Source organism: Heloderma suspectum, chromosome 5 (assembly GCF_057233095.1).
Source record: "Heloderma suspectum isolate Gila_16-S chromosome 5, 16-S_ref, whole genome shotgun sequence".
NCBI classification, from domain to species: domain Eukaryota; kingdom Metazoa; phylum Chordata; class Lepidosauria; order Squamata; family Helodermatidae; genus Heloderma; species Heloderma suspectum.
Window position 1 is genome coordinate 74,500,440 of NC_139462.1, and position 12,919 is coordinate 74,513,358.

Consider the following 12,919-nt stretch of genomic DNA (forward strand, 5'->3'; position numbering starts at 1 on the left):
TCTGATCACAAGGCACTCAGTTCTGGTGTGGCTTGAGTAAGTCATATTGCTGTATTTTTGTCTTGAGTGCCTAGTCCCCACTCGGCCATGAAAGCTCACTGGGTGACTTTGGGCCAGTCACAGACTCTCAGCCCAACCCACCTCACAGGGTTGTTGTTGTGAGGATAAAATGGAGAGGAGGAGGATAATGCAAGCCGACTTGGGTTCCTTGCGAGAGGAAGAAAGGCGGGGTATAAATGCAATAAATAAATAAATAAATAAATAAATAAATAATACACCCACTTCAGTTTGGAGATGCAAGCCCTCGAAGCTTGTCTTTACACAGGGTGGTAGGCAGTGCTTCTTAAAGCGGCAGTACACAATTTCACACAATACTGGGGCAAGTGTCTCTCAGGGTCAGCTGCTAGGTAGCCTGCCAACAATAGTCATAACCAACTTAAGTCTCATTGATTATGATAGGACTACTATTCTAAGCAAGGCTTTGTCTGGATCCAACCCAGGATGTTTGCAGGCCATTGACGGCAATCATGTTTTGGATTACTATTTATTTATTTATTTATTTATTATTTTTTTAAATTTATTTATTTATTTCATTTCTATACCACCCAATAGCCGAAGCTCTCTGAGCGGTTCACAAAAATTAAAACCAAACAGCACACAATAAAACAATTTAAAATATATAGAACATTAAAACCACAATATAACAATACAACCACAATAAAACCTAGCAGCAGTGCAGGAATTTAAAATACAGATTTAAAACAGCAAAGCTAAAAGTTTAGAAAGCTAAAATGCTAAAATGCCTGGGAAAATAAAAAGGTCTTCACCTGGCGCCGAAAGGAATACAATGTAGGTGCCAGGCAAACACCACTAGGGAGCTCATTCCAGAGCCGGGGTGCCACAGCAGAAAAAACTACTATTCCTTGTAGTGTATGCGCTACTGGTGTTAAAAAAACAAACACTTCAAAAATCCTGTGAATGGTAAAGAATATATTAAAGTATTGTTTAGTCATAGCATTGCAAAGGTGATCAGTTAGATAGCATGCCCGTGTGGTCTGAGATATAGATACATATGAGCACATTTATGCTGAAACACAAAAGTTCAATTAGAAGATGCAATGGATAAGGTCCCTAGCACTGGGGCAGGGGGTTTCATCCTTTTTCCATGCCTTCTAACCCCCCCCCCCCCAGCTGCTGTTTGCCCCTTATAAAAAAAGCATGTAACTACATCTATCTTTTCCCCTGCAGGGAAAATAGCTTCTTGATGAGTATTTATATTAGGCAGGTGGCATAACTCATGGAAGATCCTGATAATAGATTTGCATCATGTCTAGTTTGACCCTGAGCAATAGCTTCCAAATCCAGAAACTGACTGAGTTGAATCAGGAAGATCTGTTGAGGAACCATCCATAACAAAGAATATTAACATATAATGCACTGCAGTGGGTTCAGAGCAGAGTGGGCTTTCAAATACTCACACACAGCTCTCTTGGGGGAAAAAAACACACAAATACTTCCTTTATGAATAGAATAAGGGAAACAGGATTTAAAGTCTTTTTTTTAATAATAATTGATAATAATTGATACAATTATATTATGAATTAGTGCTCTGTTTAATTCCAAACTGTGATACATTTAACTGTTCAGTTTTCAAGTTCCAGAAGGCTGTTCTGTGTATGATCTCTGAAACAGGCCATTGCTTTTGTTCCATAGTGAAAATGAATTCGTTTTATTATCCTATGTGACTGTATATTGGGATTTTTTCAATGAGAAGCGGTATATAAATATCAATAATAATAATAGTAAGAGGAGATGGGATTGGGGAATCATAATGATGATCATGTTACAGTAAATAGATGAAAAGTTATAATTATTCTACCCTTGAGAAGATTGATGTTGAAACAATCACTCAATCGCTCGTTTTTGGTGCCATCCTGGTACATTTTTCCCCACAGACAAGAGAGCTGCCTGCAAGGAGAACATTTTTGTTTTTGAATCATGCAAGGACTTGATACAGGTTGCCCCTTCAGGCCAAGTACGTATAATTCACAGACTGGCCTCTGAGGGTCTCAGAGGTATGACTATATGTCTTGTGAATGGTTAAAATCTAACATATTGTTGAGAATGGATCTTTCCTTACTATAAGTATTGACAGAAAAAAATACACAAAAGTTCCATTCAAACTGGGAGACTGATTTCCATCTCTGAGCACAACAAATGGTTTGCATTTAGTCAGCAAAACATTTGTTTTTCTAACTAATCTGCACTAATTTTTTTCTTCTGAGATTTTCAATCTGGAATGCACATGATGGAAAGTCTACACTGGTTTATGTAAAATGTAGATAAGACTTTTACTGCAGTATTCATTAACAGTGCCAAACTATTGTATTTTGCTGTAGTTTCACTTTCTGTCCCATGATCATTGAACATCAACACTGGAGAGAGCACTGAAGGCTTGTTTCAATAAAGCAAATACCCCTTAAGTAAAAAAAAAACCTGAATAGCCCTTAAGTAAAACTCATATGAGGTATTTTGGTGGAACAGAAGAGGGCTTTGCTACTTTCTATAGTATCAGAGCTCTTTATACATGCATGTGTTACTTAAAATAGGTTGTTTTGAGCTTACTTTCTATAGATTTGACCAATGTGCCAGGCAACTGCTGTTAACTTTAGAGGAGAGGAAATACTGTTCACAATTCTCTGGTCTATTTTCTGTCATTTGCTTTGCCTATCACTTTCCAACAGTTGCAGGAGAATGTTTGTCATAGGCATTCTTTCTAAAGAGATAAAAGGCAAACCTTCTCACATTCAACAGGTAGATCTATATTGTAGCTCTTGTGTTTAGGACAAACTTTAATAGTCTTAGTTGGAATCATTCCACCAATTAATGCTCATTTGTTTGGGTTGGGATCCAAAGGCCTGCATGGAGTACAGGGCTTTTCAGGCTTTTTTCCCTTGGACATACATAGGGGGCTCTTTGGATACTGGCTTTCATGATCAATGCAAATGCTATATGCATAATTAATCTAATTTATAATTAAATTGCAAATTAGCATTTTGATTGGTTAACATTTTCAGGGATCTCCCAAGTTAGTAGTATACTTGCAAACAAAATTTGACATGCAGGAATTTCATATAGAAGTCATGTGAGTACATGAACATAAGTTTGTGTAGTCATTCAGTTTATAGAAGGGACTTTCAATAGGAGGTGAGAAACCCTGGTAGTTTTCTCTGATTTGTCATTTTTACTCATTCTCCCCCCACACATAGTGAAGCAAAACAAACAAAATACCCCACAGAGATGGGTAGTAGTGAGAGTTCCTTCTAATAACTGATGTGTGAAGGTCCTTACATTTCAACGTACAGAATCTTGAAGTGTCTGACAATACAGCTATTTTGTTTCTTTGGTGGATTACTATACAAACGTTTCAGTTAAAGAAGGGAAAAAATATAGTGCAAGTAGGAAAGTTGCAAGAAACTAATAGCAAATGTGAACTTGTGCATATGCAGTGATTTCACCTGTACCAACCATGATATGAAATAACTGCATGCTAATCTTGTTTAGAAACAACTCTTCCTTTAATATGTCCTAAAGAAGAGGGTGTCAATGAGATGCGAGCTTTGCCATCTAAATCTGCATCATTCTAAACTCTGATATAACCATCAACAGCTCTCATTATTTAGCTTGTTGAAATGGCATCTAGAGTGGTGTGTCATTTTGAATGTGTTTCAGGAATAAGTCTTGCCAGTTTTGATTTAATGGCTCAACCCCACCTAAAATAATAACAGCTGAATGGGGGCAGCTGATGCCTCTTGCTGGAATGACTGTCTGTTAATCTAGTATAGCTTTCCTCCTTGCGAATGAATTTTGATGCTGTTTAGTTCAGCTCACATTACCACTACCCCCACCCCACTTTCTGTCTAACACACTAAAAGCTCTTTTAGAGGATTACTACTCAACAAACAGGACAGTGCCTGCTATATTGCAGATTTTCCAACTTGAATAATATATTTGCATTTTAAAGTGCTGTGCTATGTCCAGATTCATTACAATCAAAGCACATTTGTCAGTGTCTTGAAGGGTGGGGGTGGGGTACTAATAAATAATCATGTTTGATTTTAAAGTAATACGAACATGTGCTGAGCTTGAAATCTTGTTTAGCCAAATTGTTTATTTTGGGCATTGCTGCTAAAGTGTTCCACTGGTGTAAAGTCATGTATATCTTTTTGTGTATCCCACTAGTACCAATTTAGGCCTGCACAACTTATGACCCATGAAGTTACATGCAATCTTCCTGAGGATTAATTAACAATGCTTTTGTTTCCGTGAAATAGGGGGAGGGGTTGTCAAGCACCCAGCTTAAACTCATAAAGTTGTGCAGGTTTGGTACAGATATTGCTACACTTTGAACTACTGATGAGACATTGTTGAAATAAAAGAAATTTGTTATAAGATTACTAGACCTGGGCCAATACTTCTTCAGAGAGTCTTTTCTCTGAAACGTGGGGGGGAGAGGATGAAATGCTGGAGAAAAAACTAGATTTCTGATGTGTGGGAGAAATTCTAGGAATTTTCATGGAACAGAGAGCTTACTAGAAAGGCACCATTTCTCCCACAATATCTCCCTTAGAATGATGCTACAATATGAGACATTGTGGGCAAAATATGATGACCACCCCTCCCCCACACTGGACACCACCTTCCTAGTAATTCCCCAGTCCTTTGGAAATTCCCAGAATTTCTTCTGCTCTCCCCCCTGAAAAAAATGGCCCAAAGCCCCCCAATTTTTGTGGTCTGAGAAGGATAAAATTAGTGCTTAGTTTCCCCCTTTTCCGGAATTAAACACAACTAAATCATTTTATACCTTTTTCTGAAAGATGGGAGTAGATATCCTGCTCACAATAAATATGTTGTGTGTCTTGTAGATAAGGATGAATGTTCAAAGGACAATGGTGGCTGCCAACATGAATGCATTAACACTGTAGGAAGCTATGTATGTCAGTGTCGCAATGGATTTGTGCTACATGAAAACAAACATGACTGCAAGGAAGGTAAGGCTGAATAGAACAACAGAGCAGCTCACTTTGAATGATTTGCCTGACTAAGCTCTTACTTATTTGCATCTATTTCAAGATATATTATGAAAACGTTTTACATGATTTGTTGCAGACACTACTATAAATGTAATGCTGAACACAAAACCAGCATTATGTATTATAGTATATTATTCTCTGTAATAAGTTTCCCCAAAGTGGTGAGGATGATAGTGAAGATTGAGTGATTAACCCCAGATTAGCTTCTAGAAAATCCTATCCTTTCCATGAAATAGTGAGTAAATAGCTTGCTTTTCTGGCTACATGATATCATACATTTTTATCCAGACTCACTGATGCTATCTATCCATTATTGGTGCAGCTGAGTGTGAACAGAAGATTCATAGTCCAAATGGAATTATCACAAGCCCTAACTGGCCTGACAAGTACCCAAGTAGGAAGGAATGCACATGGGAAATAAGTGCCACTCCTGGCCACAGAATTAAAATAGTAAGTAACTTCAATATTATTAGCAAAAGTAAGGTGAATGGTGGTTTGTGGCATGTGGCAGATGGTAAAATATATGCAGTGATGCTGAAAAGACCCTTTAGGCATTATAATTTCCTTTGGAAAGACATAGAAGTTGTTTAATGCCAGATAGATATATGATTCCAACAAGCAAGTTTCCAAAAAAGTTTTTAAAAATGTGTTATGGCCAGGAATTTAGCAAGGGATTTATTTGTTCTGGCTGGAAATTTAGAGACTGTTACTGAAGGTATAATTATATAGCCAAAAATAATCCTGTCATATTATAATTATTGGACATAAAAGTTGTGTCTGGGTGTACGGTAGGAATACTGGTGCTATCAGATCATTGTTTCTAATGTATTTACAGTTTTTATCAATTAGCTTTCTAATTCATATTGCTGGGAAGTAATATTCTTCATTAGCTGGTAACTAGTGATGATCAAAACCTGTCCCCCTCAGTTTAGATTTGCCCTCTGCAAACAGCTATATTTTCAAAGCAGCAGAACATTGTTTGATTTATTTCAAGTTTGTTTTGGACCCTATGATGCTCCTGATTTATTGGGAGTGCAGTGGTGCCCATCTACCTGCTCCCAACCCAACCACCCCATCCCATCACACTTCCCTGGCTTTGTATCAGCAGCAACCCTAGTGGCACAAAGGTCTTGCTGGAGGTCTCCTGGCCTCCATCCCTCTGTCATAAGGACTCTGGGAACTAAGTCCTTTGAATGGGCTCCTGGGACATGTAGTTTCTAGGGCACATGATGAATGTGCCATCAGTTTGAACTGATTCTCCAAATATATGTGGGAGAGCTGTGTGTGTGTGCAGCTAAATACTTTTCTCCATTTACATCACTTTGCTCTGCTTGAAGAGACAAGCCATTTTTCAATTTAAAATGCAGTTTTCTTCAGCAATGTGTGCAGCTGTGGCAGAAATTTCAAAGAATCACCTAACAGCATGGCATTCAACCAGAGATATGTCAGTATACCATTGGAAGATGGGACTCCCAGGTCAGAAGATGGTCAAAATGCTACTGGGGAGGAGCAGAGGATAAGTTCAACTAGCCCCGGATGTGATGACGCAGCTAGGTCAAAGCCGAAAGGACGGCTAGCAGCCGATGGTGCTGGTGGTGAACGACGAATCTGATGTTCTAAGATCAACACACCATAGGAACCTGGAATGTAAGATCTATGAGCCAGGGCAAATTGGATGTGGTTATCGGGGAGATGTCAAGATTAAATATAGACATTTTGGGTGTCAGTGAACTGAAATGGACTGGAATGGGCCACTTCACATCAAATGACCACCAGATCTACTACTGTGGACAAGAGGACCACAGAAGAAATGGAGTAGCCTTCATAATTAATAATAAAGTGGCTAAAGCAGTGCTTGGATACAATCCAAAAAATGACAGAATGATCTCAATTCGAATTCAGGGAAAGCCATTTAACATCACAGTGATCCAAATATACGCCCCAACCACAGATGCTGAAGAAGCAGAAGTAGATCAGTTCTATGAGGATCTGCAGCACCTACTGGATAGTATGCCAAACAAAGATGTTATTTTCATTACAGGAGACTGGCATGCTAAGGTGCGTAGTCAAACGACACCTGGAATTACAGGCAAGCATGGTCTGGGAGAATAAAATGAAGCAGGACATAGGCTGATAGAATTTTGCCGAGACAGCTCACTGTGAATAACAAACACTCTTCCAACAACCTAAGAGATGACTTTATACATGGACTTCACCAGACAGTCGACACCGAAATCAGATTGACTACATCCTTTGTAGCCAAAGGTGGCGGACATCTATGCAGTCGGTAAAAACAAGACCTGGAGCTGATTGTAGTTCAGATCACGAACTTCTTATTGCACAATTTAGAATCAGACTAAAGAGAACAGGGAAGACCCACAGATCAGTTAGATAGGAGCTCATTAATATTCCTAATGAATATGCAGTGGAGGTGAAGAATAGATTTAAGGGACTAGATTTAGTAGATAGGGTCCCGGAAGAACTATGGACAGAAGTTCGCAACATTGTTCAGGAGGCAACAAAAAATGTCCCAAAGAAAAAGAAAACCAAGAAGGCAAGATGGCTGTCTGCTGAGACACTGGAAGCAGCCCAAGAAAAAAGGAAAGCAAAAGCAACAGTGATAGGGGGAGATATGCCTAATTAAATGCAAAATTCCAGAGGTTAGCCAGAAGTGATAACGAATTATTTTTAAACAAGCAATGCGCGGAAGCGGAAGAAGATAATAGAATAGGAAGGACAAGAGACCTCTTCCAGAAAATTAGAAACATCAGAGGTAAATTCCAGGCAAAAATGAGTATGATCAAAAACAAAGATGGCAAGGACCTAACAGAAGCAGAAGAGATCAAGAAAAGGTGGCAGGAATATACGGAAGATCTGTATAGGAAGGATAATAATATCGGGGATAGATTTGATGGTGTGGTCAGTGAGCTAGAGCCAGACATCCTGAAGAGTGAGGTTGAATGGGCCTTAAGAAGCATTGCTAATAACAAGGCAGCAGGAGATGACGGTATCCCAGTTGAACTGTTTAAAATCTTGCGAGATGATGCTATCAAGGTGATGCATGCCATATGCCAGCAAATTTGGAAAACACAAGAATGGCCAACAGATTGGAAAAAATCAACCTATATCCCCATACCAAAAAAGGGAAGCACCAAAGAATGTTCCAACTATCAAACAGTGGCACTTATTTCACATGCCAGTAAGGTAATGTTCAAGATCTTGCAAGGTAGACTCCAGCAATTCATGGAACGAGAATTGCCAGATGTACAAGCTGGGTTTAGAAAAGGCAGAGGAACTAGAGACCAAATTGCCAATATCCGCTGGATAATGGAGAAAGCCAGGGAGTTTCAGAAAAACATCTATTTCTGTTTTATTGACTATTCTAAAGCCTTTGACTGTGTGGATCATCACAAATTGTGGCAAGTTCTTGGTGGGATGGGGATACCAAGTCATCTTGTCTGCCTCCTGAGGAATCTGTATAACGACCAAGTAGCAATGGTAGGAACAGACCATGGAACAACGGACTGGTTTAAGATTGGGAAAGGAGTACGGCAGGGTTGTATACTCTCACCCTACCTATTCAACCTGTACGCAGAACACATCATGCGATGTGCTGGGCTTGATGAAGCCAAGGCTGGAGTTAAAATCGCTGGAAGAAACATTAACAATCTCCGATATGCAGATGATACCGCTTTGATGGCTGAAAGTGGGGAGGAGCTGAGGAACCTTATGATGAAGGTGAAAGAAGAAAGTGCAAAAGCTGGGTTGCAGTTCAGCCTCAAAAAAACCAAGATTATGGCAATCAGCTTGATTGAGAACTGGCAAATAGAGGGAGAAAACGTGGAGGCAGTGACAGACTTTGTCTTTCTAGGCGCTAAGATTACTGCAGACGCTGACTGCAGCCAGGAAATCAGAAGACGTTTACTTCTTGGGAGGAGAGCAATGACAAATCTTGATAAAATAGTGAAGAGCAGAGACATCACACTGACAACAAAGGTCCACATAGTGAAAGCAATGGTATTCCCCGTAGTAACCCATGGCTGCAAGAGCTGGACCATAAGGAAGGCTGAGCGAAGGAAGATAGATGCTTTTGAACTGTGGTGCTGGAGGAAAATTCTGAGAGTGCCTTGGGCTGCAAGAAGATCAAACCAGTCCATCCTCCAGGAAATAAAGCCAGACTGCTCACTTGAGGGAATGATCTTAAAGGCAAAACTGAAGTACTTTGGCCACATAATGAGAAGACAGGATACCCTGGAGAAGATGCTGATGCTAGGGAAAGTGGAAGGCAAAAGGAAGAGGGGCCGACCAAGGGCAAGATGGATGGATGATATTCTGGAGGTGATGGACTCGACCTTGGGGGAGCTGGGGGTGGCGACGGCCGACAGGAAGCTCTGGCATGGGCTGGTCCATGAAGTCACGAAGAGTCGGAAGCGACTGACTGAATAAACAACAGCAACCTTTAATTTGCATCCAGGGTCTGCAGATACCCAGCTATCCATCCTGAAATATTTTTGCATAGTCTATATTGTATGAAACATTTTTAAATGAATGTTTTCTCCATGTATTATGCTCATGAATTGAATGCGTAATTTAGGCAATAGGATATTAGCTTCTTATAACTATACTGAACATAGTGCAATAAATTGTCCTTGGGGGTGGGGTGAATTAAGCCACTACCAAATTTAAAACCCTAAGGCTGCACTCCTATACATAATTAACTGGGAGAAAATCCCATCAAACACAGTAGGACAACTTCTGAGTAGACATGCATGTGCAATAAGGCTACGATTTTATATGCACTTTCCTCATAATAAATGCCACTGAAATCAATTGGACTTACTTCTGTGTAGACATGCATAGGATTGCACTGGAAGGATAGAAACATCTCTTATATAAAACACAAAGGATTGGATCCAGACTTAGTCATACTTAAAGTTGACCCACTGAAATCAAAGGGAGCAATCCTATCTGGATCGACGGTCACCTGCAAGCCTGGGGGCAACCGCCTATTCAGTGCAGGGCAGGAGGTGTGGTGAGGAGTGGATCTCCTCCTCATTTCTTCTGAGTATGGAGCATGGGGCCGATCTACGCTGCCTACGTGGCGGCGCGGGAGGGAGTGGGGGTCGGTTCTCCGGGAACCTACCTCGGAGCATGGGCTCCGAGGTCGTTCCCAGGTACTGACCTATCCTATAGCCATCTAGCCGCTGACTCATGGCCATAGGATTATGCCCTAAATTGATTAACTTAAGCCCCATTGATTTCAATGAGTCTACTCGAAGTATGATCAAGTCTGGATCCAACTCAATCAAACTTCCAAATTGAATGGGTTCAGTTTTGTTTTAGCCAGTTCGTTATAGGTTTTTACATATCCAAGAGATAGTCTAGAGGCCAAATAGCACAATACTTAGTCATATGAAAATAGTATGGTTGAAAAAAATTTATGAGTAGCAACTGGAATAGTTACACAGCTGTTTATATTGCATCTGCAGTTCCCTTCTGTTATTAAGAATGCCTAATCTTCCTAAAAAAAAAAAAAAAGCAAGTCAGGGGAAAGGATCACTGTTTCCATTTGCAGTGCTTTGTGCTTATTCTGTCTATCCTTTCTCCACTGCCAAAACATCAACACTTGAGTTACATGAAGTTCCTCAAAGACAGCTGTTAATATAAAGTGGCATCACATTGTAGTTTGGCTGGCTTCCATTAGGGATTCAGTAGATGAGAGCTGCTTTATTGTCCCAGACACAACTCACAGCAATTCTGTTTGCTCTGCATTTGACTCTTGTTTGGTTTCATTCCTTTTAGATATTTTCTCTTAATACTTCAGCTTGCTTTGCTAGAAAGTTCCTCAAATGCTCCTACTCCCTGACTGATGACTTGATGTATGGTGTAGAAGAGTGGGGAAAAACCTGCAGGGAAGCTTTTGAAGTTCACATGAGCCAGACATCTGTCAGACGTAATAATCTTTCAAGAAATAACTTCCAAACTGCAATCCTAAACACAGAGTGAGCCTCACTGGACACAGTGGGACTTACCTCCAAGTAAATGTGGATAGGATTGGCTTGTCAGGTATTAAAACTGAATGAGCCTTTTCTTTAACATTTATTTTAGTACAGCAAATTTCAAATACCCATCTTAGGTTAATATCTACTTTAATACAACCTTGTTCAGTCCTTCTCTACAACACCAGTTCATATGAGTAATCAGAAGTGTATGCTACCCTGTAGAACATCTTTTCCCATCCTGGCACCCTTCAGATGTTTTGGACTACAACTCCCAGCATTCCTGACCATTGGCCATGCTGGCTGAAGCTGATGAAGATTGAAGTCCAAGACATCAGGAGGGTACCAGGTTGGATAATGATGCTCTAGAAGATGAATTTCTAATTAAAAGTTGCTAACATTATAGAGAAGAAAAACAGTAGAGTGGGACAAAGAAAAAGAGAGAGTAAGCTTTAGGATTTCTGTTTTGTGCAGCAGCAGCACTCCCCAAATTTGCTCCAGAGAGTTGGGGGCCCCTCCAGAACAGATTTGGGGGGCTGCAGTGTGGGGGGGAGGGAAAGGGAAACTTCCATAACACAAGCAGAAGTGAACTCACATGATGCTGGATTTAGTCCATTGTTGTGAGATCAACCAAAATACTTCGTAACTCTCTCGAATAGTTGTAATATTACTTGACTGAACGCATTCCTAAAAGTACTGCAACTGTAATCCTAAAACTTGTATTATATATAAAAATATAACAACTTACGTTTTTTTTAAAAGCCGAGTTCGTTTTTGTCATGTGCGTGTGCGCGCGCGCACACACACACACACAGAGTTGGTTAAGTCATAGTTGGAATAAGCAAGCAATTATTTTTTAAAAATCTCGCTATTTTTATAAATTTGAAGTAAAAATAAATCCACAATATATTTCATAGTTGTTTCAGAAAAGAACTGTTCCTTGCCCATCATAAATGCCTTGCTCTTGTATTTCAAATTAAGAACAGGAAGAATGAATTTGATGGAACATCTTTATTTTCCAGATTTGCTTGTTTTTGCCATGGATAGTTATTGGGTATACAGTAAATGCCTTAATCCCTTCAGTGTGAAAACACAACTGTGCCAGCTCTGAAAGCCATTGAGAGAGAAATCTACTCAGCACTGTTGCTGTTCAGGACTTGCACATGAAATCTCCAGAGGTCTCCTTGTAGTGAGTGGTGCTTTCATAGGAGTACTGCTTAGTGTACTGTCTGTACCCACTATCTGTGTTATTTCACTACATCACTACTTCCAAAACAAGCCAGTAATTCAAAGTTCAAAATGTTTCGGAGTAGCAGGGCTACAGCATAGTCCATACTCAGAAGACCTAAAGTTTTGAGTTAATATTTTGCTATTTTTTCAGGTTTTTAATGAGTTTGAAATTGAACAACATCAGGAATGTGCTTATGACCATTTGGAGGTGTTTGATGGAGAAACTGAAAAGGCACCAATTCTTGGACGTTTATGTGGAAATAAGATACCAGATCCTCTTGTTGCTACTGGAAATAAAATGTTCCTTCGGTTTGTCTCTGATGCATCAGTACAGAGAAAAGGCTTCCAAGCTACACATTCTACAGGTATGAAAATAATCCATGTTATTTTCATCGAGAAATATTTAAAACTGCCTCAGGTCAAATTTACATAAAGCAGGAATGGGAGCAAATTGTAAATATATGTTTCTAATACAATATTGTTAACTATGCTTGTAAAGGCCTCAGCTGTCCCTTTTATTATTTGCAGTTGAGCAAAATCTGGTAGTATTGACTGCCTTGCTGAAGTCAACATGTTTTAAAATAAAGATGGAATATT

The 12,919-nt window shown here is 39.6% G+C and overlaps 1 protein-coding gene across 2 annotated transcripts in view; it reads left to right on the top strand.

The window, feature by feature from the left end:
• The window catches only part of TLL1 (tolloid like 1), a 162,412-nt gene that overhangs the window by 146,199 nt on the left and 3,294 nt on the right, over positions 1 to 12,919 (top strand). The window contains exons 17-20 of one of the 2 annotated variants that reach the window (XM_084860286.1): positions 1,956 to 2,075; positions 4,926 to 5,051; positions 5,416 to 5,543; positions 12,474 to 12,687. In XM_084860286.1, coding sequence (XP_084716412.1) covers positions 1,956 to 2,075; positions 4,926 to 5,051; positions 5,416 to 5,543; positions 12,474 to 12,687 — 588 coding nt within the window. The remainder of the gene's footprint in view (positions 1 to 1,955; positions 2,076 to 4,925; positions 5,052 to 5,415; positions 5,544 to 12,473; positions 12,688 to 12,919) is intronic. The other variant, XM_084860287.1, reaches the window with a different exon arrangement.